Raw genomic sequence first — 27,176 nt, 5'->3', positions numbered from 1 at the left:
AAAGTTCAGACTAATCGTGAACCTCTGAACCACTCCATCCGATACAAAAAATTCCGGATGGAGTCCATTTACTCTGATAAGGAATCTTCTCCAAAAAGAGGTGTTCATGGCTACCCTGGATTTAAGGGACACCTATCTGCATATCCCAATAAGGAAGGAATGCCAGAAATTTCTTCGGATGGCGATCCAGATAGACACCAAAATTTATCATTTCCAGTGCAGAGCACTTCCATTCGGACTGTCGTCCTCCCCGAAAATCTTTACCAAGGTTCTCGGGGAGGCATTAGTTCCGTTAAGACTACAGTCAGTCTCGATTATTCCATATCTAGACGACTTACTCCTCACGGCCCGTTCGAAGAAACAACTTCGTCGGGACCTAAAGTTGACACAGCTCAGCCTAAGTCAGTTGGGGTGGATAATCAGTCTGGAAAAGTCCAAGACTACTCCAACACAGAAAATTCTGTACTTGGGGTACAAGATCCTGTCAGTAGAGCAGAGAATAGTCCTGCCGGAAGAAAAGATATTGAATCTGCGGCAGAGAATGTCTTTTCTTCAAAGCAGCGCCAAATGTACAGTGAGGGAGGTGATGTCGGTCTTAGGACTTATGACAGCAGCCATTCCAGCTGTACAATGGGCCAGGTTCCACCAAAGAGACCTTCAGAGGTTTCTGTTGGAACAATTAAAAGACAAGGACCTGGAAGAAGAGATTTCAATCCCCACCAGAGTAAAGCGCTCCCTCTGGTGGTGGAAGGAAACCAGAGAATTTAAACAAAGGGGTTCTCTGGATCTCTCCTGTCACATCCATACTAACTACGGATGCGAGCAGCTGGGGCTGGGGAGCTCAACTGAGACTGGGCACAAGGCAGGTGGACGTCAGAGGAGAAACTTCTCTCGTCCAATTGGAAGGAGCTAACAGCTGTCCTCAGGGCTCTGTTATTCTTTCAGAATACAATACAAGGTCATCATCTACAGGTTCGCTCAGACAATATGACGGCTGTAGCTTATATAAACAAGCAAGGAGGCACCAGAAGTCATCGACTAATGTTGGTGGCCAGTCGCATATTTCAATGGGCAGAATTCAATCTAGCATCCATCTCTGCAATTCACCTGAAAGGGGAGCTGAACAACACTGTGGATTTCTTGAGTCGACAACGAGTGTCGAATCAAGAATGGTCTCTACACCCGGAAGTGTTCAACTACATAGCAGCTTACTGGTGAAAACCAGTAGTGGACCTGTTTGCAAACAAGGAGAATGCAAAAGTTCCAAATTTTTGCTCGCTACACCCAGGAGATTAGCCCTGGGCAGTAGACTCCTTACAGACCCCATGGACCTTCAGCTTGGCGTATGCGTTTCCTCCGCTTCACCTCATCCTAAGGGTTTTAGCAAAGTTTCTAGTCGAGGAAACGTGTTTTAATCTTAGTGGCACCGTTTTGGCCCAAGAGACCATGGTTCACAACATTGCTACGGTTGACAGACCAACCTCCTCTGAGGCTTCCCTGCAGGCCAGACCTTCTGTCTCAGGGACCTCTCATCCACAAGTATCCATGCTGAACCTCTCAGCGTGGTTACTTAGGAGGAAATATTGAGGAGCAAGGGCCTGACTGAGTGATTCAGACCCTGCTACAGAGTAGAAAACCTGTCACTCAAGCCATTTACAGGAAGGTATGGAGAAAATTTAACAGCTGGTTGAACAGCCGTGGTGAGGTAAACATGGATACAGCAAATATCCTACAGTTTCTCCAGGAGGGGATAGACAAAGGGCTAACCCCTAGTACTATTAAGGTCCAGATAGCGGCCTTAAGTGTGTACTTAGAGAAAAGGTTGCAAGAAGATCCTTTCATTGCTAGGTTCTGTAAAGCAATCTCCAGACGCAAAGCAGTTAGATCCCAGGATGGGGTGATGTTAACTCTATCAGTCGTTCTAAAGGCATTTTTGGGGTCACCTTTTGAACCTATCTCAGAGGCCCCTCTAAGACTGGTCACTTTCAAGACCGTACTACTTGTGGCAATCGCTTCAGCACGCAGAGTTGGTGAAATCCAAGCTCTCTCTGTCAGAGAGCCATTCCTCCAAATTCTAGAAGACAGAGTCATCCTAAAGACAGACCCTGGGTTCTTACCAAAGGTGGCATCTAATTTCCATAGGTCACAAGATATTGTCCTCCCTTCTTTCTGTCAGAAGGCTTCAAACGAGAAGTTTTCATTTATTAGATGTGAGGAGGTGTATCTTAGGGTAACCAATCCATTCAGAATCTCAGATTCACTTTGTTCTTTTTTCCTGACAACGTAAGGGGCAAAAAGCTTCTAAAGTCAACATAGCTAGGTGGATTAGGCTAGCTATAGCAGAGGGTTATAAGACAGTAAACAAAGATCCTCCTGGGGGTATTAAAGCCTACTCCACAAGGGCATTATCTGCATCCTGGGCAGAAAGAGCTGGTGCCACCCCGGAGCAAATGTGTAAAGCAGCCACGTGGTCAAGCTTTTCCACCTTTACAAGGCATTATCGACTAGACTTAATGTCCAGTCAGGATCAGGCTTTTGGGAGACAGGTTCTCCAAGCCATGGTGCCCCCCCCCCCCCCCCCTAATCTGGTGAGTACTTGGGGATCCTCTCAAGGACTGTCCTGGAAGACAACTGGGGAAAACTGGAGTTAGACTTACCGGTAACTCCTTTTTCCAGTGGTCTTCCAGGACAGTACGATCCCACCCTTTTTTGATTGTTAATGTACTAACATTATTACCTGTTATGGTTATGTTTTTGCAGTTCCATCCTTCGGTTCTTGGTAAATGACTGGCCAGGGACCTGAGGGACCGCCTTTTGAACTGTTTTGGCAATGTGTTTCCTGGGTCGATGGGAGGGACTCCATCTCTCAAGGGCTGTCCTGGAAGACCACTGGAAAAGGAGTTACCGGTAAGTCTAACTCCAGTGTGTTTTTTTTTTTTTTTATTGGCGCCATTGGCAGCCGAGTGAACCAGAAGTGATGTGATGACGCTTCCACGATTTTACATCGGAGACCCGATCAGAGCTGAATTTGGCTTTGTTCGGATCTCAGCCTAGCCGGCAGATGTGCTGGCTGGTGGGATGGGGGGGGGGGGGGGGGTGGTGGTTTTTAAGTTCCCTCCCGCTCCTTTAGGATAACAGCCGGGTGGCTTTTAGCCACATCGGTTGTTATCACCTAAAGAGCCAACCGCCTGCTTTAAATACGGTAACGGGGTTATGGCTGCAGATGCGTACATGCCCCCCACCCCAAGCACCTTGTCCCAATGTTGAAGGGCCTCTTCCCGACAACCCTGGCCAGTGGCTGTTTGGGTCTGCGGGTGGGGGGGCTTAACGGAATCTGGAAGCCCCTTTAACAAGGGGGGAGGGGGGCCCCAGATCCCAGCCCTCACTGTATGTGAATGGATATGGGGTATGGTGTATCTATACCCATTCACCATAAAAAAAAAAAAAAGTACACAGGTGTGGGTTTTTTTTTTTTTTTTTTTTTTTTTATTTGCAGCATCTCTTCTGATTTTCTTCTCCCACCGCCAGTTGGTGTACTCTACACTGTCTTCTCCCTTGCGCTTTACTGCTGGGTCCACCATGTGCCATTACTTGTATAGCCATGGGGTGTGGCCACCCAGTGATGTCGTCTGGAGGCCCTGCCCTTTGTGAAATCACTGCTCGAGGCATGATGAAGTGGTGGTGTCAAGGGGTGGGGGCCTCCAAATGATGTCACTGGGTGGCCACGCCCCATGGCCATATAAGTAATGGCACGCGGTGGGAGAGTGCATGGGGAGAGGAAAACCAGCAGCGGGAGAAGACAACAGCGGAGGGAAAAGAACCGGAGGATAAAGACATTGGAAGGAGAAGAGACGCCAGCACTGCTTTAATAAATTACTTTGTCAAAAACCTGTATACTGTGTTTAGTTTATTTATTTTTTTTTTTTTTAGGTGAATGGCTAGGGGTACAATGTAACCCATACTCATTCACATTGGGTGGGGGGGTTGGGATCTGGGGGCACCCTTGTTAAAGGGGGCTTTCAGGTTCCGATAAGCCCCACAGACCCTGACAATCACTGGCCAGGGTTGTTGGGAAGAGGCCCTTGTCCCCATAACATGGGGACAAGGTGCTTTGGGGTGGAGGGCGCGGTGCAGGCCCCCCCTGCCCCAAAGCACCTCCCCACGTTGAGGGCATGTGGCCTGGTATAGTTCAGGAGGAGGGGGTGCACTCGCTCGTCCCCACCCCCTTTCCTGACCTGCCGAACTGCATGCTCAGATGAGGGTCTGGTATGGATTTTGGGGGGGACCCCACTACTGTGTGTGTTAACAGACACACAGGGCCTGGTATTGTTGGATCCCCATTCGTGAAGTTGGACTTCAAGTCCAGTCGTATGACTGTCATGTCGTACCAGTGTGAACACAGCCTGAATCGTGTAAATTGATTGGACCCCATGGTTACTGCCTGACCTTCAGGAGATGGGACAGGAGGACAACATCACTGCAGCCCCCCACCGATCTGGGCTTTATGGCAGAGTGGCTAAACGTAAGCCTCTCCTCATTGCAAAACACATGAGAGCCCCTTTTTGGAGTTTGCAAAAAAGCACCTGAAGGACTTCCAAACTGAGAATCAAGATTCTGTGGTCACAACGGTTTGGCCTCCATTCTAAATGTTATGTCTGGAGGAAACCTGGCCCTGCTCATCACCTGCCCAATACCATCTCAACAGTGAAGCATTGTGGTGGCATCTTGCTGTGGTGGTGTTTTTAGCAGCAGGGACTGGGAGACTAGTCAGGGTTGAGGGAAAGCTGAATGGAGCAAAGTACAGAGCTCCACAAACTGTTCCACTGCGCTCAGGACCTCAGACTGGGCCAAAGATTCACCTTCCAACATGACAATGATCCTAAGCACGCAGCCAAGACTGCACAGGAGTGGCTTGGGGAGAACTCAATGTCTTAGAGTGGCCAGCCAGAGCCCTGACTTGAACCCTATTGAACAGAACCCCCCCCCCCCCCCCCCATCCAGGTGTGCAAAGATAGTTGTGTCATACCCAAAAATACTCAAGGCTGTAATTGCTGTCAAAGGTGACTAAGTACAAGATATGAATATTTACATGAGATATTTGTGGGGTTTTTTTTGTGGGTTTTTTTATTTTAATTTTTTTTTTTTGACATTTCTAAAACTGTTTACTCAATACCACATAATGATGAAGTGGAAATTGGGGGGGGGGGGGGGGGGGGGAGAATTTCAGCAATTGTAGTATCTGCAACATAGTCTAGAGTGGGTGACTGGGGACAGAGCAGGCAACTTTATTTAACCACTTGCTTACAGGGCACTTAAACCCCCCTCCTATCCAGACCAATTTTCAGCTTTCAGCGCTGACGCACTTTGAATGACAATTGCGCAGTCATACCACACTGTACCCAAATGAAATTTTTATCATTTTTTCACCACAAATAGCGCTATCTTTTGGTGGTATTTGATCACCTCTGCGGTTTTTACTTTTTGTTAAAAAAATGTAAACTTTTTTTTTTTTTTTTTTTTATATTTTGTTATAAAAAATTTAAAATGGGTAATTTTTTCTCCTTCATTGATGTACGCTGATGAGGCAGCAGTGATGGGCACTGATGGGTGGCAGTGATGGGCAGCACTGGCAGGTGGCACTGATTGGCACTTGTGGGCATTGATAGGTGGCACTTGTGGGCACTGTTAGGTGGCACTTTTAGGTGGCACTGATGAGGCAGAAAAACGATTACCGATCTTTTGTTTACATCATGTGATCAGCTGTCATTGGCTGACAGCTGATCACATGGTAAGGGGCCAGGACCGGCCCCTTACTTGGATCGGTGATCAGCCGAGTCTCAGTGACTCGGTGATCACAGCGTGCAGGGAGCGTGCACAGGGGAGGCCGGCCATAGCGCGGATGTCTAGTGGTTAAATACTTTTTTCAGTTCTGTGTATACACAAGAGCATGGGGGGGGGGGGGAGAGAATCATGTCCATAATGGGGGTGGTATTGACACAGCCCCAAATGATCCACAATGGCTCAAGTTATATGGTCCAGAAATAGACCGCATAAAGGAGGACAAAGCACCTGGACCAGATGGCATCCACCCACAGATCATAAAATTGAGCTCTGTCCTTTTCAAAGCCATTGTATCTAATTTAGGGACTCCTTAATGACGAATAGTACCACTGGATTGACGTAAGGCAAATGTGGTGCCTATAGCTAAAAAAGGAACAGTCTTTACCAAGTAACTATAGACCTGTTTTAACTTCTATAGTTGGGAAGATACTTTTTTGCTGGAAATAATATTTTAGGCAACAGACAGCATGGGTTCATGAAAGACAGTTGTCAAACAAATCTGATTTTATTTTTGAGGAGGTAAGTAAAACCTTGGACAGAGGGGTGGCTGTGGAAGTGATACTTGGATTTTGCAAAAAGTTCCCCACATATGGCTAATGTGTAAGGTAAAGTCTACAGGCTTGGCAATATCGGTTTGTAAATGGATAGAAAACTGGCTACAAGACAGAATTCAGTAGTGGCTAATGATTCATGAATGGTCTAAGGTTATCAGTGGTGTACCCAAGTTTCAGTGTTGGGACCCTTACCATTTGTAAAAGGTATTAAAAAGGTATAGGGTCTGGGAATAAAAGTACCATTTCAGTCTTTACAGATGACGCCAAACTATGCAGTGGAATAACGTCTTTACAAGCCGACCTCACTCAGTGCACTGTTTAATTGAGCGACTATGTGGCAGATGAAGTTCAATTTAGATAAATGTAAAGTTATGCACTTGGGGGCTAAGAATATGCATGCATCATACATACTAGGGGGAGTACAACTGGGGATCCGTAGTGGAGAATGGGGGTTTTGATGGATCATAAGCTCAATGGCATGCAATGCCAAGCTGTGGTTTCCAAAACCTAGCAAAATGCTTTCTTGTATTAAGAGGTATAGACTCCAGATAGAGATCATTTTGCCCCTGTACAAATCATTAGTAAGACCTCATCTGGAATATGCAGTTCAGTTTTGGGCACCAGTTCACAAAAAGGATATCGGAACTGGAGAGTGCAGAGAAGGGCAAACAAACTGATATGAGGCATAAAGGAACTGAATTTATTCTCGAAGATTATGGGGATATGATCAACATGTACAAATATATAAGGGGTCCATATAGTGAACTTGGGGTTGAAAACAAGGGGGCACTCTTTATGCCTAGAGGAAAAGAGATTTAATCTCCAAGTACGGTAAGGTTTCTTCACAGTAAGAGCTGTGAAAATGTAGAATAGACTCCCTCTGGTTCTGGCCAGCTCAGATTGCTTAAGAAAGGCCTGGATTATTTCCTAAATGTACATAATATAATTGGGTACTGACCTTTTTTATAGGTAAAGTTGATCCAGGGAAAATCAGATTGTCTCTTGGGGTCAAGAAGGAATGTTTTTGTTTTTCTGGCAGACAATGCTTTTTGGAATGTAATTGTACAAATCCAGTGGTTTGGGCAGTGTGTAATCCAAGATCACCTTCTACAGCAAATTCCTGCCGGGGCCAACTCTTGGTCAGAAAATTAGCGGAGTGCCTTAAGGAAAGTCTCAACACAATGCAGGCTACAGAAAGCAGCTGTCAATCAACCAGTTTGAGATGCTCAAGATTTCATCAAGCTGGTACTTCCGGTTGTCTGTCTTGTAGCTGCAGTGTAGACAAAAATGTGATTATTGGTGCAAAGACAGTGCATCCGTGAATAAGGCACGCTTAAGACCAGAAAAAATGGTCCATAGGCAATGCAACTAGAATATAAAGTCCATATGAAATATATATTCTGCCGAGAAAGTTCCCCTCAGCGGATAAGGACCCCCCCCTGTACGGTGCAGTACGAGCCGCTGGAAATAGCTGAAGCTGAATAGCTGTAAGTCAGCTGTACACGGCGCCTGTAACAGGGCCCCTCGCCACGCTTCAGGCACGGCCTCGCTACACTCGGCACTTTTTTTTTATTCTGCCTCTATGTCCCACTTGGATGGTGGGGCTTCAACCTGGACTCGGGGCACAGGCGCCGTGTACAGCTGTCTCGAGGTCTTCAGCTCCGGCTATTTTTGGCGGCTCCGTAGTCATTCGTACTGCGCAAGCGCTGCGCCTGCGCAGTACAGGGGGTCCTTATCCGCCGGGGGAACTTTCTCGGCAAGACACCGGCTCTGTGGATGAAACAAGGGGGGAAAACAGGAAGCGCCACCTGAGAGTAGTATTGGTGTAAAAGGTTTAATAGCAATTGTATAACGCTCATAGAATAGAAGTTAAAACGATGCTCATCTGGTGTTTAGTGTCAATCTGGTCTCTCCTGGTGTCTTTCAAACTGCTCCATTAGTGTAGTACCAGGTGTTAAATGTAATAAACCTCACGCACCCAGCTTCATCTATTGAACTCTCATTTATTTCAATAAAAATCAACATATAACATATTTCAAATCCAACAGGTGTCTCGCATGTCACCGCCAGTAGGCCCTCCAGATGAACCACGTGGATGGTATCGTAACTCGTAGAGGTAGAGCCTGGCGGTGACATGCGTGAGACCTGTTGGATTTTAAGTATGATGTTTTTTTTATGAAATGAGTTTAATAGATGAAGGTGGGTGAGGTTTATTCAATTTAACACCTGGTACTGCACTATTGAGGCACTTTATATTTTTGCATGAAGCTCTGGTGGTCATCACAGGGGAAACCTTTTAAAAAAAAAAAAAAAAAAAAAAGTATGAGGTGTAAAGTGTATTTTGATTCCTGAAGGACCTTGGGGGGAACTATTAAAATCGGTGTGGAGCCTTTTTTCCTGATGGGAATGATCATTGGTTGTGAGTTCGACCCTTACAGGGTCTAAGGAGCACATGCATTTATTGTAAATAAATCCAATATTAGTGTGTGTGTGTTTGTTTGTTTGTTTGTGTTTTTTTTTTTTTTTTTTTTTTTACATTTACTATTGGATTGTGTATTCAGCACATGTGTTTGTTGCTTATTATTATTATTATTATTATTATTATTATTATTATTATTAGCTTTAAGTATTTGTCAGATTGCAGCAGCGTTATCACATTTTGTAGATATTCATTCATTGTTTTGTGATAACATCCTGGTGGTAGTGGCAGCTAGATTTATTGCACATGGTTTGTCAATTTCTGCATTTATTGCAGTCTTTCTCAACCTTGGTCAGGACCCCCTTGGGGGTCGAATGCGATTTGCCAGGGGTCACCGAATCCTGGGCTGTTCCTGAAGCCTGCACTGCTCTCCCAGCTATTTCGCGGCTGCCCAGCAGGGCTGTCCCTGGAGCCTTCAGCCTCTTCGCAGCCACCCATTCAGTTCACAGCATTGCTGGGGGCAGAGACTAGAGGTCAGCTGACTGGTGAGGAATGTAAAGTGGAGAGGCTGGAGGAGACCCCATCTCCTGATTTCAGCATAGGTGTCACTGTTGCGAGACACCACAAAGTGGGAGACGCAGTAGAAGCCAGAGACACAGTGAGTAACACTACCTGTGATTTATAGTGGTCATTAAAAGTCCCCACTACAGTTCTCAGATCAGCAGATGACCTAAGTTGCCTGATCAGAACTCCCCCCCCCCCCCCCCCCCCCCCCCCCCCCCCCAGCACTGCCACTCATTCCACCCCCCACCAGCACTGCCACTCATCCCATCCCCCCCCCACTAAGGAGTAAGAAGGAATAAAAATACGTGGAAGGGAGAGGAAAAGAGGGGGAGGAACAAAGAAAGGAGAGAGAGAATAAGTGAGAGAACAAAGATGGCAAGAGACGAATGGGGGAATAAAAACCAGAAATTAAGATGGAGAGAAATAAAAGGGAAAGAAAGGATAACAAGAGAAGGAGTGGTACATCCTAAAATATACCATAAGGGGTTTTAATGCTGTACGAGTAGAAGGGACTCTGAGCGCTAAATGTCCGTGGGTTTGGGTGCAAATTACTTGTCTTGGAGGCTGACAACCCACATTACGAAAATAATTTTACTGTTAGGGGTGCCCACAGCTTGGGAAATTTTTTATCAAGCGGTCAACGGCACTAGGAAGGGTGAGAACCACTGATTTATTGGTACTTTTATATTCATGCACCACTAGGTGGCAGCACACAACTACCACATATCCTAGGCATTGAGCATTACCAGTGGCAAAGTTGAGCTGGACCAAGCCAAGTTTTAGATATCAAAGTAACAAATTCATCTTGCAGAGATTACCCAAAAATGTCAGCTATCGCACAACCTAAACGCCCCTTAATGTAAATATTTTCTATACATCACTTTCCCTTTTCAGAACTTCCCACTACACTTAAGCATTTACCAAACATTATTTGCTTTTGAAACTTTTTTCAACACTTCCTAAACAATGAAAATGCACCATAAATACTATAGGCATGTTAATGAGCTTTGTGTTGTCCTTAATCAACACATGTGAATGAGCCCTAAGAAACCGCTAGCAGGCTTTTATTGCAGAAGAGACAAGTGCTGTCAAAACTGCAACAAAATGTCCCTACCTGTCTGCTTTGCTGTCTAGTAAAAAGCACTAGTTTGTTTTTAATTGGGACAAATGACTTGAAGAGTTGCCAGCAGGTAAAGGGTTAAACTGCAGATACAAAAGATCAATAGCAATGGCTTGATCAATCTTGAGAATGGAGTATGAGACTGCCATTCTTTCTGCATGCATTGTGCTTTGCTGACTCTCTGGAGATGAGCAAACAGCATCCTGGGCTCATGCTGCAGAAGATGGATCCTTTGTCTTCACACTACTCAACTGCTACATTTGCCTTCATCGTGACCTTCTCTAAACTAAAAGGATTTTCCTGCCTGTCAAACTCCTGAAAATGAACATTACTGGGTCAAGCCCTTCAAAGTGCCTTTTTCTTATTTTCAATGATAAAACCATAGTCTTAGTCCTTTTTTAATTATTGTAAACTACCCAATTTTAATGTATTCTCCCTCTAAATTAAGAGAGAACCAATAAGAAGGCGGCGAAGCAGTCGACCTAGCATTCATACTATTCCCCATGTTGTTCGTCCAGTAGAGGAAATTACTGAGGATGACCTGAAGAATGTGGCTGACAATGTAAAGGAAAAGGTGTACAACACTGTGTATGTGAGTAGCTAATGTGGTGTTTTTTTGCTATTTATAGTCCTAGCAGTGTCTGAGTACCTTGTGATTATTTTGACAGCACATTATCTTTTGAATTCAGACTTCTGTGGTGTGTGTTTTTTTTTTTTTTTTTTTTTTTTTTTTTTTTGTGCATTTAGGGTTCTACCTGCCATCAATGCCGACAAAAAACTATGGACACAAAGACAAACTGTCGCAATGTAGAGTGTAGAGGAATCCAAGGACAGTTCTGTGGCCCATGTCTGAGGAACAGATATGGAGAAGATGTATGCAAAGCTCTTCTAGATCCAGTACGTAAAGGGGTTCTTTTTCTGCTTTGTGTATGTGTGTATATACAAGCAAGCCACTGTACAGTTCTGAGCGCAAGTCGCTCTTCGTCAGGCTTTTCTGGCTGTGTGAAAGCCAAACCACACTATGTTCTCTTATCAACACCCAGTCCAGTACACACCTGTGTTCACTTAACTAATTATCATAGACAAACCACCTATACACATTTAAACATTTAACCCTACTATAAAAATCCAATTCTAGTGAACCATCTTAACCACTTCAGCCCCGGAAGGATTTACCCCCTTCCTGACCAGAGCACTTTTTACAATTTGGCACTGCGTCGCTTTAACTGCTAATTGCGCGGTCATGCAATGCTGTAACCAAACGAAATTTGCGTCCTTTTCTTCCCACAAATAGAGCTTTCTTTTGATGGTATTTGATCACCTCTGCCGTTTTTATTTTTTGCGCTATACACGGAAAAAGACCGAAAATTTTGAAAAAAAATGATATTTTCTACTTTTTGTTCTAAAAAAAATCCAATAAACTCAATTTTAGTCATACATTTAGGCCAAAATGTATTTGGCCACATGTCTTTGGTAAAAAAAATGTCAATAAGTGTATATTTATTGGTTTGCGCAAAAGTTATAGCGCCTACAAACTAGGGTACATTTTCTGGAATTTACACAGCTTTTAATTTATGACTGCCTATGTCATTTCTTGAGGTGCTAAAATGACAGGGCAGTACAAAACCCCCACAAATGACCCCATTTTGGAAAGTAGACACCCCAAGGAAATTGCTGAGAGGCATGTTGAGCCCATTGAATATTCATTTTTTTTTGTCCCAAGTGATTGAATAATGGAAAAAAAAAAAAAAAAAAATTACAAAAAGTTGTCACTAAATGATATATTGCTCACACAGGCCATGGGCATATGTGGAATTGCACCCCAAAATACATTTAGCTGCTTCTCCTGAGTATGGGGATACCACATGTGTGGGACTTTTTGGGAGCCTAGCCGCATACGGGGCCCCGAAAACCAATCACTGCCTTCAGGATTTCTAAGGGCGTACATTTTTGATTTTACTCCTCACTACCTATCACAGTTTTGAAGGCCATAAAATGCCCAGATGGCACAAACCCCCCCCAAATGACCCCATTTTGGAAAGTAGACACCCCAAGCTATTTGCTGAGAGGCATGTTGAGTCCATGGAATATTTTATATTTTGACACAAGTTGCGGGAAAGTGACAATTTATTTATTTATTTTTTTTGCACAAAGTTGTCACTAAATGATATATTGCTCACACAGGTCATGGGCATATGTGGAATTGCACCCCAAAATACATTCTGCTGCTTCTCTTGAGTACGGGGATACCACATGTGTGGGACTTTTTAGGAGCCTAGCCGCGTACGGGACCCCGAAAACCAATCACCGCCTTCAGGATTTCTAAGGGTGTACATTTTTGATTTCACTCTTCACTGCCTATCACAGTTTCGGAGGCCATGGAATGCCCAGGTGGCACAAACCCCCCCCCCCCCCCCAAATGACCCCATTTTGGGAAAGTAGACACCCCAAGCTATTTGCTGAGAGGCATGGTGAGTATTTTGCAGCTCTCATTTGTTTTTGAAAATGAAGAAAGACAAAAAAAAAAATTTTTTTTTTTTCTTTTTTTAATTTTCAAAACTTTGTGACAAAAAGTGAGGTCTGCAAAATACTCACTATACCTCTCAGCAAATAGCTTGGGGTGTCTACTTTCCAAAATGGGGTAATTTGGGGGGGGGTTTGTGCCACCTGGGCATTCCATGGCCTCCGAGACTGTGATAGGCAGTGAAGAGTGAAATCAAAAATTTACGCCCTTAGAAAGCCTGAAGGCGGTGCTTGGTTTTCGGGGTCCCATACGTGGCTAGGCTCCCAAAAAGTCTCACACATGTGGTATCCCCGTACTCAGGAGAAGCAACAGAATGTATTTTGGGGTGTAATTTCACATATTCCCATGGCATGTTTGAGCAATATATCATTTAGTGACAACTTTGTGCAAAAAAAAAAAAAATAAAAAATAATTTGTCTCTTTCCCGCAACTTGTGTCACAATATAAAATATTCCATGGACTCGACATGCCTCTCAGCAAATAGCTTGGGGTGTCTACTTTCCAAAATGGGGTCATTTGGGGGGGTTTTGAACTGTCCTGGCATTTTATGCACAACATTTAGAAGCTTATGTCACACATCACCCACTCTTCTAACCACTTGAAGACAAAGCCCTTTCTGACACTTTTTGATTACATGAAAAAATTATTTTTTTTTGCAAGAAAATTACTTTGAACCCCCACACATTATATATTTTTTTTAAAGCAAATGCCCTACAGATTAAAATGGTGGGTGTTTAATTTTTTTTTTTCACACAGTATTTGCGCAGCGATTTTTCAAACGCATTTTTTGGGGAAAAAACACACTTTTTTACATTTTAATGCACTAAAACACACTATAGTGCCCAAATGTTTGATGAAATAAAAAAGATGATCTTAGGCCGAGTACATGGATACCAAACATGACATGCTTTACAATTGCGCACAAACGTGCAGTGACAACAAAATAAATACATTTTTAAAAGCCTTTAAAAGCCTTTACAGGTTACCACTTTAGATTTACAGAGGAGGTCTACTGCTAAAATTACTGCCCTCGATCTGACCGTCGCGGTGATACCTCACATGCATGGTGCAATTGCTGTTTACATTTGACGCCAGACCGACGCTTGCGTTCGCCTTAGCGCGAGAGCAGGGGGGACAGGGGTGCTTTTTTTTTTTTTTTTTTTTTTTTTTTTCTATTATTTTTTTTGCTTTTTTATCTTATTTTAAAACTGTTCCTTTCATATTTTTTTTTTTTTTTAATCATTTTTATTGTTATCTCAGGGAATGTAAATATCCCCTATGATAGCAATAGGTAGTGACAGGTACTCTTTTTTGAAAAAATTGGGGTCTATTAGACCCTAGATTTCTCCTCTGCCCTCAAAGCATCTGACCACACCAAGATAGGTATGATAAAATGCTTTCCCAATTTCCCAATGGCGCTATTTACATCCGGCGAAATCTAAGTCATAAAATGCTCGTAGCTTCCGGTTTCTTAGGCCATAGAGATGTTTGGAGCCACTCTGGTCTCTGATCAGCTCTATGGTCAGCTGGCTGAATCACCGGCTGCATTCTCAGGTTCCCTGTTGAGACAGGAGAGCCAGAGAAAAACACGGAAGACGGTGGGGGGGGGGCCCATTCTCTCCCACTGCTTGTAAAAGCAGTCTAGAGGCTAATTAGCCGCTAGGATTGCTTCTACATGAAAGCCGACCGCTGGCTGAAAAGAATGATACCAAGATGATACCTAAACCTGCAAGCATCATTCTGGTATAACCACTCAAAGTCGTGAATGCTGTACCTGAAGACAAAAATATGGTTAACAATAAAGCACAGTAAACGGTAAAGTATAAAAAATTGCAGACCTGAAAAGCAAACATGATAAAACATAATAACAATAAAACATTGCAGAATAGAATACAGTAAAAAAGAGCAGAACAATAGAGAGAATAGAGAAAGAGAATAGAGAGAGAACAATAAAACGACAACTATTATTTTTTATTTTATATTTTTGTTTTTTTTTTTTTTTTTTTTTACTTTTTTTGTAACTGTAACTTTTATAACGGTAACCGGTTCCAGGTTCGGGTCTCTCAAAATGCGATGGCATCTTGGGAGACCCTGTGAAAGTGTGCCTAGTCTGTGGAATGCTGTACCCTACGCTAATACTCAGCTAGTGAATGGTAGCGTTCAAAACATTCACCAATGCAAAAACCAGGATTGTCAGGACAGGGGGGACAATAATAGCGGGTGTCACGCCTATATCCGCGCTTGCTGCAGACACAACATCTTTTTTGGGGGGGTTCGTTGGGTAGGGGTACTCGGGAGGACATAAAAATGCCTCTCATGCAGCCGACTGCATTTGGTTGGGGATGTGAATGGGGGAAGTACGGGCGCTGCAGAAGTGGTGGGTTCCCAATTAGGATTGGCGAATGCAGCAGGAAGGGCACTATGGGCATGACGGGCCTGTGTTTGTCTTCTTGGTGGCAGCGGGACACTACTTGTGCTTGCCACCTCACCAGCTTGAACTGCACTTATGGGACTCGCCACGTCACCAAGTGTTACTGCAGTGCTGGTTTGACTACGACCGGGGTGTACTAGGCCGCTGGCGCTTGCCAGTTCACCAAAACGCTACCAAAAAAACTGTTAACGATCGCAGGGATCAGGCCTGACTCTGCGAACGCTGCAGTTATGCATTTAGTGTTTTGTAAGTGACAGTGATCGATCGATACTGCACTTGGGTGGGCTGGGCTGGGCCGGGCGGAGGGGCAAAACGCAGGTGCTAGCAGGTATCTGGGCTGATCCCGCTAACACTGCGTTTTTGGGAACCCTAAACTGCTGGGGACGCCAGTATAGATCTGATCGGATCAGATATTGATCAGTTCAGATACTATACCACTAAGGGAGGTGTACAGCAGAGGTGGGGGACTCGAGTCACATGACTTGACTCGAGTCAGACTCGAGTCACCTGTTTGAGGACTTGCGACTTGCTTTACAAAATTAAATAAATGACTCGACTTGACTTTGACTTGTCACTAATGACTTGCGACTTGACTTTGACTTGGGCTATTTGACTTGCAATGACTTGCAATGACTTGGCACCACCAGTTCTGTGTCTTGGCCTAGGCAAAAAACGCCGCCAAACCCCCCCCCCCCCCCCACAATAGAAAGCTCCCCCCGAGTCCCGGCTTCGGGGTAGATCAGTATTTTGACTTAATTTGTGACTTGACCAAAATAAATGACTTGACTTGACTTGCTTGACTTCTGGCAGGGACTCGACTTGACTTGCTTGCTTTTCGCCACAGTAACTTGGGACTTGCTTATGACTTGAAGGTTAAGACTTGAGACTTGCTTATGACTTGCACATGTGTGACTTACTCCCATCACTGGTGTACAGTGCGTGCGTGGGTGTTAGCGCTACTGGCACTAACCTGACGCTGCCTGGGGCTGGTGCTTGCCAGTTCACCAAAACGCTACAAAAAAAACTGTTAGCGATCGCAGGGATCAGGCCTGACTCTGCGAACGCTGCAGTTATGCGTTTAGTGTTTTGTAAGTGACAGTGATCGATCGATACTGCACTTGGGTGGGCTGGGCCGAGCTGGGCGGAGGGGCAAAACGCAGGTGCTAGCAGGTATCTGGGCTGATCCCGCTAACACTGCGTTTTTGGGAACCCTAAACTGCTGGGGACGCTAGTATAGATCTGATCGGATCAGATATTGATCTGTACAGATACTATACCACTAAGGGAGGCGTATGCTGCGTGCGTGGGTGTTAGCGGTACTGGCGCTTATCTGACGCTGCCTGGGGCGACGCATATCACCGCCGGGCGATCAGGGGGCTAAATCTTTATTCGGTAATAAACGGCGGGTGCCCTGACACTATAAAAAATAAACAAACTAACCAGCGTCACCCGTAACGGTTATACAGTGATCAGTGGTGAAAGGGTTAACTAGGGGGCAATCAAGGGGTTAAAACATTTATTAGATAGTATATGGGGGTCCCTGTCGCTATAAAACTCTGACGGCGAACCTAAATATTTACGTCCCTAACTAGCATCACCAGCGACACTAATACAGCGATCAGAAAAATGATCGCTTAGCGACACTGGTGACAGGGGGTGATCAAGGGGTTAAAACTTTATTAGGGGGGGTTAGGGGGGTACCCTAGACCTACAGGGGGCCTAACACTCACTGCCCTGACACTGTAACTGTCACAAACTGACACCAATACAGTAATCAGAAAAAAAAAAAAAAAAACCTGCTTGGTGTCAGTTTGTGACGGGGGGGGGGGGGGGGGGGGGGGTGATTGGGGGGGGATCGGGGGGCGATCGGGGGGGGGATCGGGGTGTTTAGTGTGCCTGGCATGTTCTACTGTGTGTAGTGTGTTGGTGCACTTACATTGCAGTCTTCTCTCCTCGGCCCGGAACGAAAAATACCGAGCCGAGGAGAGATGACATCATTTCCTCTGCCTCTGTGTACAATACAGAGGCAGGAAATGATCCCATTGGCTGAGAGCGATCGCGAGGGGGGGGGCCACGAATGGATGGCCTCCCCCTCACCTCCGATCGCCGGGGGAGATTTGCCGACCGCCGCAGGCACCGGGGGGGGGGTCCGATCGGACCCCCCACCCGCGGGCAGGCAAGGACGTACATACACGTCCTTTTGCCTGCCCGTGCCGCTCTGTCGACGTATATAGTCGTGCGGCGGTCGGCAAGTGGTTAAATTTCCTAATAAAGAATTATTTACAACAGATTCATCCTGGTATATATCATATACCATCAGCATGACATTATGGAATAACTAGAACTCTCTCACTTAATTGATTAGATCTTTCAAATCATTTATCATAAATATAATAACATTCTTGATCATGTCTCAGATCTCTTCATAGACTCCAGCTGATATTCTGCTATCTAGTATTCCCAACGGGAGCTCTTTGTGATCGATCTAGAAAAAATTTAATACATTCAAAATATAATTGTAACTACTTTACAATCTCGTATCAAAACTTCTACACAAATAAGTATAAATCATAGTCCTTGTTCATACCCTCAGGATGCAAGGACTGTAATTTATTAATCCACCAAACTTTAGACCCTCTGCTACTGTCCTAGTGAATGGCACCCAATCACAAAACTTTACGATCACTAACGGCACCAGGCAGGGTTGCCCCCTTTCCCCTCTCCTGTTTGCCCTAGTCATAGAACACCTCGCCCAAGCCATTAGATCGAATCCCAACATACAAGGCATCCTGACCCCTTCATCTCACTGTAAACTCTCTCTACGCTGATGACCTACTCCTGTACGTAACCAAACCCCACATATCCATACCCTCTATATTAGCAGAGATAGACAGATTCGGTCGCTTTAGTAACTATAAATTAAACATTTCCAAAACTGAGGCCCTAAACATATCTTTACCACAACCCACACTCTCAACCCTCCAATCAAATTTTTCATTTCAATGGAAACAGAACTCCATTTCCTATCTAGGTACAGCCATCCCGAAAAACTTTTCGGATATTTATGCCCTGAACTTTAGCCCCCTCCTTCTAAAACTCAGACATTTAACGGAAGAACGAATGGAGTTAGCGGTATCCTGGATGGGCCGTATCAATACACTAAAAATGGACATCCTTCCCAAACTCCTATACTTGTTTCAGGCCCTCCCCATAGTCCTTCCCCCTGCCTTTTTCCGCTCCCTAAGATCAATGGCTATCCGTTTCGTTTAGAAGGGCAGACACCCGAGGCTGAAACATAAACTTCTGAGCTCCCCCATTACAAAAGGTGGGTTGGGTTTACCCGACTTTGAGTTATATCATACATCTACAGTAATCTCCCGTATCCTTGAGTGGTTTCCTCGACCCATGACCAAAGCTACCACATTTGTGGAGCAAGACCTAGCCACATATGATCTCAGAGCCCTTCTCTGGGGATACGACCATTCATTTAAATCGATAGCGGCATTGTCCCCCCTTACAAGAGACGCCTTGACGATCTGGTATCATAGGAAACTTACCTATGCTCTATCCTCGGAACCCAGCCCATTCACCCCTTTTTTTGATAACCCTAAATTCCCGGAGGGCCACTCCATAAACTCCATAGACAACTATTTTAGAGAGCACTGGCCCACCGCACGACAATTTGTGGACCCCACCTTAGGTACATTTGCTTCTGCCCTTCCAGATACAACCTCTAGAGTGACCTGGCTCACCCGTAGACATTTGAGCGAATACTGCAAACAACTACACGACTCTAGCCTAATTCACAGACCTTTAACAGGATTTGAACAACTCTGCATCCTACCAGAAACCCCAAGACACCCTTTATCACTTATACACAAACAAATCTTAGAACACATTCACGATGTCCTTCCTACTTACACAACAAAATGGTCAGCAGAGGTTGGAATTGGTATATCTGAGGCGGACTGGAGTAAGGCCTTTCTTTTCACAAGCAAGACCTCGATCTCGAGCTATATGCAGGAGAAGAACTATAAAGTCCTATCAAGGTGGTACCGAGTCCCCACAACACTCAGGATGATGTTCCCTGCCAATTCAGACATGTGCTGGAGATGCAACTCCAAGAGAGGTACTTATTTGCACATCTGGTGGGAATGCGATAGGCTTTTATCATTTTGGACGCAGATTTTTCACATTCATTCAGAGATTTATGATAAACCCCTGATGCCTTCTCCCGCCATTGCCCTCCTGTCTATTTTTCCCGGAGCCATAAAATCACAGAAAAACAGTCTTTTGAAGTTTTTTATGAGTGCAGGGAGACAGCTTATTCCCAGACACTGGAAATCTACCACTTCCCCCTCTATATTGGAATGGGTCAATGAAATAAATAATATAATGCTAATGGAGGAAATGCAGGCCAATGTCCTGGACAAACAAGCTAAATTTTCATATATCTGGAGTGTCTGGAGGCATTACTCCACTTCAGACAAACTTAAACAGAGATTGAAGAATACGAACCCCCCCTAATGGTCACACACGGTATACCAGTAAAACGTGGGCTGAACCCCATGGTTGGTTTTACAGAGTGAGGTTCGCTGTCTCCCCCCCCCCCCCCCCTTGTTCTCCTACTGAACATATCTGTTCTTTTCTTTTTCTCTTTTCCTTTCTGACTTCTAACTTCTTTTTCCAGATTTTATAAGACCTATGCAAATGCAATCTATTTCAATAACCGCCCCTCCCTCAGTGGAGGATTACTTTTTGTCTTTCACTCCTTACACTTTACAAGTACGTGCACTTTATGGCAGATGTTACGTTTGCACATTTTCTCCTTAGTTATTCTCCACAGTGCCCTGAGTCTAAGGAAGCAGAAGATCCCCATTGGGGCTTCCTAGACCAGGGTACTCAACGCCTTACAGACTAATATCTCATACTCAGGACCCATAGAGAATGAAACAATGTAAAGGATCTATGTCTGGTCAATTGATTGCACTAGCCTGAATTTTATATTTTTGTGCACTTGGGTAAACCAAGTGATTTCATGTCAGGTCTCTAATTTTGTTGTTATTTCTTCTTTTGTTATAAACCTGTCTAAAATTAATAAAAACTAATTGAACCATAATCCACCAAACTTCACGTCTTTTCAATTTCAAAATCCTATCGCCCCCCTCTTTTATCGTGAGGAATCTCTTCTAACACCATAAATCGTAAATCGGTGTCTGTGTCCCATCTCAGAGAATAAAAAATATGTTTCTGCTCAAAATCATGCATAAACTAACAAGCATATGGCGGGGCAACATTGGAGCCCATGGCAACACCCGTCAATTGCACATAACGATCCTTGAAAAGGAAATAGTTGTTATATAAAACCAAATGAAATAACTTTTCAAAAAAGGAAATCTGAGCTTCTGAGTACTCATGACAGTTCTTAATTAAACTCAACGCTGCTTCAATGCCAGCCACATGAGGAATTGATGTGTATAGACATCCCAAGTGACAAGGATACATTTGTCTTGGATTTGTGGTAGGTCCCTAATCTTGGACAGTCTATCTTAATTGCATCCAATGTAATTTAATGATTAAGGGCAATAATTTCTGTCATCCTAGAACTAACAACAAGATAATTAATGGCTTTTACACCTGTCAATCATCATATGTGATTTATATTCTCACATGCCCCTGTAATCTCCTTTATGTGGGGGAGACGACCCAAAAAATTAAAGACCGTATCGCACAACATCGTAGTACAATTAGACATCCCCAATCAGGGCTTCCTGTATCGCGTCATTTCTCTGAGATGGGACACAAAGACACCGATTTACGATTTATGGTGTTAGAAGAGATTCCTCACGATAAAAGAGGGGGTGATAGGATTTTGAAATTGAAAAGACATGAAGTTTGGTGGATTAATAAATTACAGTCCTTGCATCCTGAGGGTATGAACAAGGACTATGATTTATACTTATTTGTGTAGAAGTTTTGATACGAGATTGTAAAGTAGTTACAATTTTATATTTTGAATGTATTACATTTTTTCTAGATCGATCACAAAGAGCTCCCGTTGGGAATACTAGATAGCAGAATATCAGCTGGAGTCTATGAAGAGATCTGAGACATGATCAAGAATGTTTTTATATTTATGATAAATGATTTGAAAGATCTAATCAAGTGAGAGAGTTCTAGTTATTCCATAATGTCATGCTGATGGTATATGATATATACCAGGATGAATCTGTTGTAAATAATTCTTTATTAGGAAATTTAAGATGGTTCACTAGAATTGGATTTTTATAGTAGGGTTAAAGGTTTAAATGTGTATAGGTGGTTTGTCTATGATAATTAGTTAAGTGAACACAGGTGTGTACTGGACTGGGTGTTGATAAGAGAACATAGTGTGGTTTGGCTTTTCACACACAGCCAGAAAAGCCTGACGAAGAGCGACTTGCGCTCGGAACTGTACAGTGGCTTGCTTGTATTTGAATCATGTAATGGAAGAATTTTCAGTAAAAGGATACTTTTTGCATCAAAGCATCGTTCCACGTGTTTTTCCTATCCTTTATGGTGGAAGTTTGGGAGTCCACCCTGACGGTGCCTTGATTGAATAAGGATTGAAAGAAGAGGGTAACCCACCTGGTGTGTGTGTATGTATGTATGTATGTATGTATTATAATTTTCTAAGTTTACAATTGTGTTGGGCCGCAGGCAGGCTGTGCCCCCTAAAACAGCCTTTTTGGTTGCACAAACTTCCTATTAGAAAGGGGAATTAAGTTTAAAACTATATTTTGGGGGGTGAAAATGATACTAGACTGCTCTGGACAATATTGGCTTTCCTGTTGAAGGTGATTTTATAAGGCTAGAGATGAATACCACTAATGTTGCATGATGTATTCTGTAGTACCTGTAAATGGAGGGAATAGGTTTTCTTCAATTTCTAGCGGCCAGTGATGGATATGTAGACCACAATATGGATCATCTGAAAAGAGGCTTCTATTCTGCCACAGGAAATTGAGCTGAGTAAGCCTTAATACTACTTTCACTAATCTCCTGGTTAAGCTGGCTCCTGCTTCAAATTGCCCTTATTTCAAAACAATGACTTGAAATTTGAGTCTCTACCAAGAAATGAACTGGACTTTCTGTTTTAAAGATCTTGGACATCAATTGATTTTTAGCAGTGGTTCCTTGACAGAATTTCTGTCCAAACTCTTCGCCTGGACCGTTGGTGGAGAAGTAACTAGGAATTCTGCTGGAGAAGTAAAGGGACTTCATGGCTCCTCCAGCATCAATTTTCCTACCAGAGTTAATACTGCCAAGGCTGGTAAAAACCTTTTAGAAGCATGTAATCCATTAGGTGGAACGCTTTAAAATGTGTTCTCTGCAAGAAATGCAAAGTTGTTTGTCTGCCAGGGGAAATGGGGGAATTGGTCTTTTACTCTTGGAACCTAAAGAATGGTTTTGGCAAAAGCCCTATAGATATGTAGCCACGTAGCGAAAATCTGTAAAGGTTGGGTATGGAATAGACCAGAAGTATGAGCCTAGATGACCAGTAACAATAAGGGAGGTTTTTATTTTGCTCTAATCTATGTCTCTTTAGGACTGGACCTGCCCCCCATGCAGAGGGATCTGTAACTGCAGTTTTTGCCGTCAGAGAGATGGTCGCTGTGCTACTGGTATTTTGTTTCCTTTAGCCCGGTATAATGGCTATAGTGATGTCCATTCCTACCTTGAAAGGTAATGGGCTTCTACACATTGACTAAGTATGTTTTCCAGTAATCTGCACATGCATCTAGTATACTCTTGGGGGGGGGGGGGGGGGGTTTGTGTGGGGGGGGTGTTATGGCTTTCACAAATGCACATCAAGCCAGACTATACAGTACTTATTGGTTAACCACTTTTTATTTTAGTTTGCAGAGAAGAAAAAATGAGAAAAGTGATGAAGACTCTCCTTAGGAGACCTGACAGACTGCATTATTTGTTAGTTTTTAATGTTGCTTGCTCTTGGTTTTTATGTTTGCTCTTTGCTGTGAGAAATTTAAATAAAATGTTAATTTCTACAAATTGCAACGGTTTGGGTATAAAGGGATATAAAAATAAGCATTGAGTTACTAGTTGGAGGTTACCTCAAGTGTAAATGTGAAACAAGGACAACTTGTGTATGTTCATTCAAGGATCAATATGTGTAAACTGAGTGCACTTGCTTTAGAAGCCCTAATGTGACTTTCAGAAAGAATCCTCAACCTTAAATTCAGTGGTGTATTGGAATTATAAATATGGTAACGTGACCCATTATTGCTTGCATGGACCAGTATATTGCTGACAGAGCAGAGAACAAACCTTTTTATATGCAATCTTGGTAACTGTTTCTGAAAAGTATTAGATCCCAGTGTCAGGCTCTGTACTTCTCTATCCCCTTGTGGTTCCTGTTGCCTATAGTCACATGTCTTGTGATGCAGCAGGGTCTTTTTTTTTTTTTTTTTTTTTTTTTAATATCTTTGCTTCTTTAAAGGCTAAGTTCACCTTTTTTATTAAATGATTACAGGTGCCATATCTGGCTCCCGCAGACACTTGCATACAGCTCTTCCCATACCTCTGTATTGGCTGTCAGTTACTAAGCTGCAGAACTAAGAGTGCTGATCAGTGCCCTCGTAGTCTACTGAGAACCAGAAGTCTGTCTGCCATAGTGGCAGATGGGACTTTAGTTTGTTAATTTTTAGTTTATTCATTCAGATATCCAAATGACACGGTTGTGCAGGCGCAGCTTAGATGTGGCTGCAGGGAGGAGGAACCTGTCAATGGGACCCGAACGTCAAAAAATCAAGTGCCCATTTTTGAAGGCTTATATGCAAGTAATTGTGCATACAATGGTTATAGAGGTCCGGGTCCTGCCCCGGGGGACATGTATCAATAAAAAAAGTTTGTAAACGTAATTTTTAAATGAGCAGTGATTTTTAAAGTGAAAGCATAAAAAATTGCTTCCAATATAGTGCCTGGGGGGGGTCCCCTTAGTCTACCTGTAAAGTGGCAGATCTGTACCATGTCTATAATCTGCTGCAGCAATAATTGCATTTATAAAGCCAAAAAAAGAAATTTTCCCTGCAAGCTGCCTTTATTTTGCTCAGCAACAGCTGGGGAGCCAGTGTGAATGATTTTCGTAGTGCACTGAGAACAAGATTAGATTTTTTTGGATACATTCTGGTGTCACTTTGACTTTGGATAGAAGTAACGGGTGCATACAAATTGGTCTTTGGGTGTCGGAGCCTTCCTGCTCTAACCCTATAGAGGTACCCTTGATGAAGGCAAGAATTGGCCTTGCTGTAAATTACAATGATATGCACCTGTCAAACAGGTGCAGAAAAATTGGTATTTGGGTGTTAATTGTGCCCATGAAACTTAAACCAAAAACGTTCTTCCAGATGAAATGATTGAACACCCTCAAAGCTAGGCAGCCTTGAAGTCCTGCAGAGATTACACATCCTAAAGAGACCTAATCGGGGACATCAACATCGCGGACTTCATAGTTGGTAATCCAGGACTGATTCATTTTTTATAAGTCAAAATGGTCCACAGACATTTTCTATGATCAGTAACGAAACCTCCTGCAGCACTGAATGCCTGTTCTGAAAATACACTGGATGCAGGGCAGCCCAACAACTCAATAGCATACTGGGCAAGTTCTGGCCAGTGGTCAATTCTCATGACCCAGTAAATCAGTGGAAAGCTCTCCATCTGTTTTCTCCCCCATGTAATCTTTCATGTGATGCAGACACTGCCGATGGGTTGTGGAAGCTGACAGCCCTGGGCGGCGAGGACTAAAAAAAAAAAAAATTCTGAAATGCCTCATTTAGGCGGACGCCTTCTCCAACGCTCCTCTTGACCAACAGAAGACTCAAAATGACGTTTTCCACCACACTGTAACCTACTGGAGTCAGGAAAAACGTTCAATAAAATCCTCTTTAACGTGTCCAAGTGATTCTATCTTCTGCACTCTGTGGGGACGGGGTGAGTTCTGAGACCTTCCCCTTAGAACGGTGGTCAAGGAGGGTTGCCAACCAGTAATCATCCTTCTCCTTTTATGCCATGTATTCTTGGGTCCTTTCGCAGGCTTTGAAGCATAAGATTGCCCATGTGCCTCAAATTTGCTGAGGCTTGAGAAGCAGACTCCTCGGGGGTCACTCAGGATGACAGCATCTGGAACTTCCTTCTCCCGCCCTCGCTTATAGATTGGCAATGAGAAGCAGACTCCTCGGGGGTCACTCAGGATGACAGCATCTGGAACTTCCTTCTCCCGCCCTCGCTTATAGATTGGCAATGCTGCAGCAACGAGTACCTGTGCATCAAAGTCAAGTTCCACCTGGTGGGCATGTCACAAATCAGGTGGTTTACAGGCAGGTGGAATTTCAGCCAAAGGAGCACTGGCTGTGTATGACCGCCTGAAATGGCTACAGACTCCTGGCCTGTTTACATCTTGCAACCCTGGGTATGTACTTTGGAAACGCTGCACCACCAAATTGAGGACATGTGCCAGACATGGCACATGTGTCAACTTTCCCTGTTTAAGGGCTGACGGGAGGTTTGAACCATTATCTGACACCACCATTCCTGGCTCCAGCTGGCGTGATGTGAACCACCTCTGGGCCTGTCCCTGCAGAGCTGCAAGAATCTCTGATCCGGTGTGGTTCCTGTCCCCTAAACTCAGCAGCTGAAGCACTGCATGGCACCTTTTAGCCTGACTCATGGAATAGCCCTTTGAACACTTAGGGGGTACCTGATGTTCATAGGACAATTCTGCAGAAGAGGGGGTAGAGCTCACAGGTCTGGCATCACCACCAGCTGTATGGAGACGTGGGGGCACAACAACCTGCAGCACCTAGCCCTATCTTGCATCCTTTCGAGTTGCAAGCAGCGTTACCCAGTGTGCTGTGAACGAAATATATTGTCCCTGCCCATGCTTGCTGGACCACGTGTCAGCAGTAAGGTGGATTTTTATGGCTGACTGCCTTGCCCAACGATGCCAGAACATTCCCTTCCACATGATGGTAGAGAGATGGAATGGCCTTACATGAATAGTAGTAGCGACTAGGAACCTGCCATTGTGGTACAGCACATTGTGCGAATTCATGGATGAGGGCATAATCCATCAAGCTGAAAGACAGAAGTTGGAGAGCCGACAGCTTTGACAAGCTTGCATTTAGGCGCTAGGCATATGGGTGGCAGGGACGCTTTTTTTTTTTTTTTTTTTTTTTTTTTTTTTTTTTTTTTTTTCCTCTCTGCTGCAGCAGATGGGGCAGAGAAATTTGCTGTTTACAGCTGGTGGTGTGCTGCTGGGACCCTGGGACACCCTGTGCTATACCATCAGCCCTGTCAGTGGAGGCTGCTGAGAGGTAATGACTCGGTATAGCAGGGGCAGACTGAAGTGGTTAAGGAGGAGGAGGGCCAGATTTGTGCCCCCATATTATTATTATTTTTTTTTTTTACCACGTTTTGATGTGCCTGAGACAGTTTGTAGATGGCGACAGTGCGATCTGCAGCAGATGTTCTGAAAAAGGCTCAGACAGGTGAGCTTTGGGGAGTGGGTCGGGAGATAACAGCTGCAGAATATGATGGAATAGGGTGGCTGCTCTCTCTCAATGTCGGGCTCCCTTCTGTTGTGCTGCCTCACCTTCAGTTTCCTCCTCTGCTCTATCTGGCACCCGAGTCGCATCAGTGACCTCATCATCTCCATCATTACC

At 44.0% G+C, this 27,176-nt stretch overlaps 1 protein-coding gene across 1 annotated transcript in view; it reads left to right on the top strand.

Annotated features, from left to right (window-relative positions):
* LOC141126557 (cell division cycle-associated protein 7-like) overlaps positions 1-23,182 on the top strand; it is a 46,428-nt gene extending 23,246 nt beyond the window's left edge. The window contains exons 5-7 of the mRNA XM_073612482.1: positions 10,947-11,090; positions 11,246-11,395; positions 23,042-23,182. Coding sequence (XP_073468583.1) covers positions 10,947-11,090; positions 11,246-11,395; positions 23,042-23,182 — 435 coding nt within the window. The remainder of the gene's footprint in view (positions 1-10,946; positions 11,091-11,245; positions 11,396-23,041) is intronic.
* Positions 23,183-27,176: the final 3,994 nt, after the last annotated feature.

Source organism: Aquarana catesbeiana, linkage group LG02, assembly GCF_042186555.1.
Source record: "Aquarana catesbeiana isolate 2022-GZ linkage group LG02, ASM4218655v1, whole genome shotgun sequence".
Lineage (NCBI taxonomy): Eukaryota > Metazoa > Chordata > Amphibia > Anura > Ranidae > Aquarana > Aquarana catesbeiana.
The sequence above is the reverse complement of the archived record's forward strand: the minus strand, read 5'-3'. Positions and strand labels throughout refer to the sequence as shown.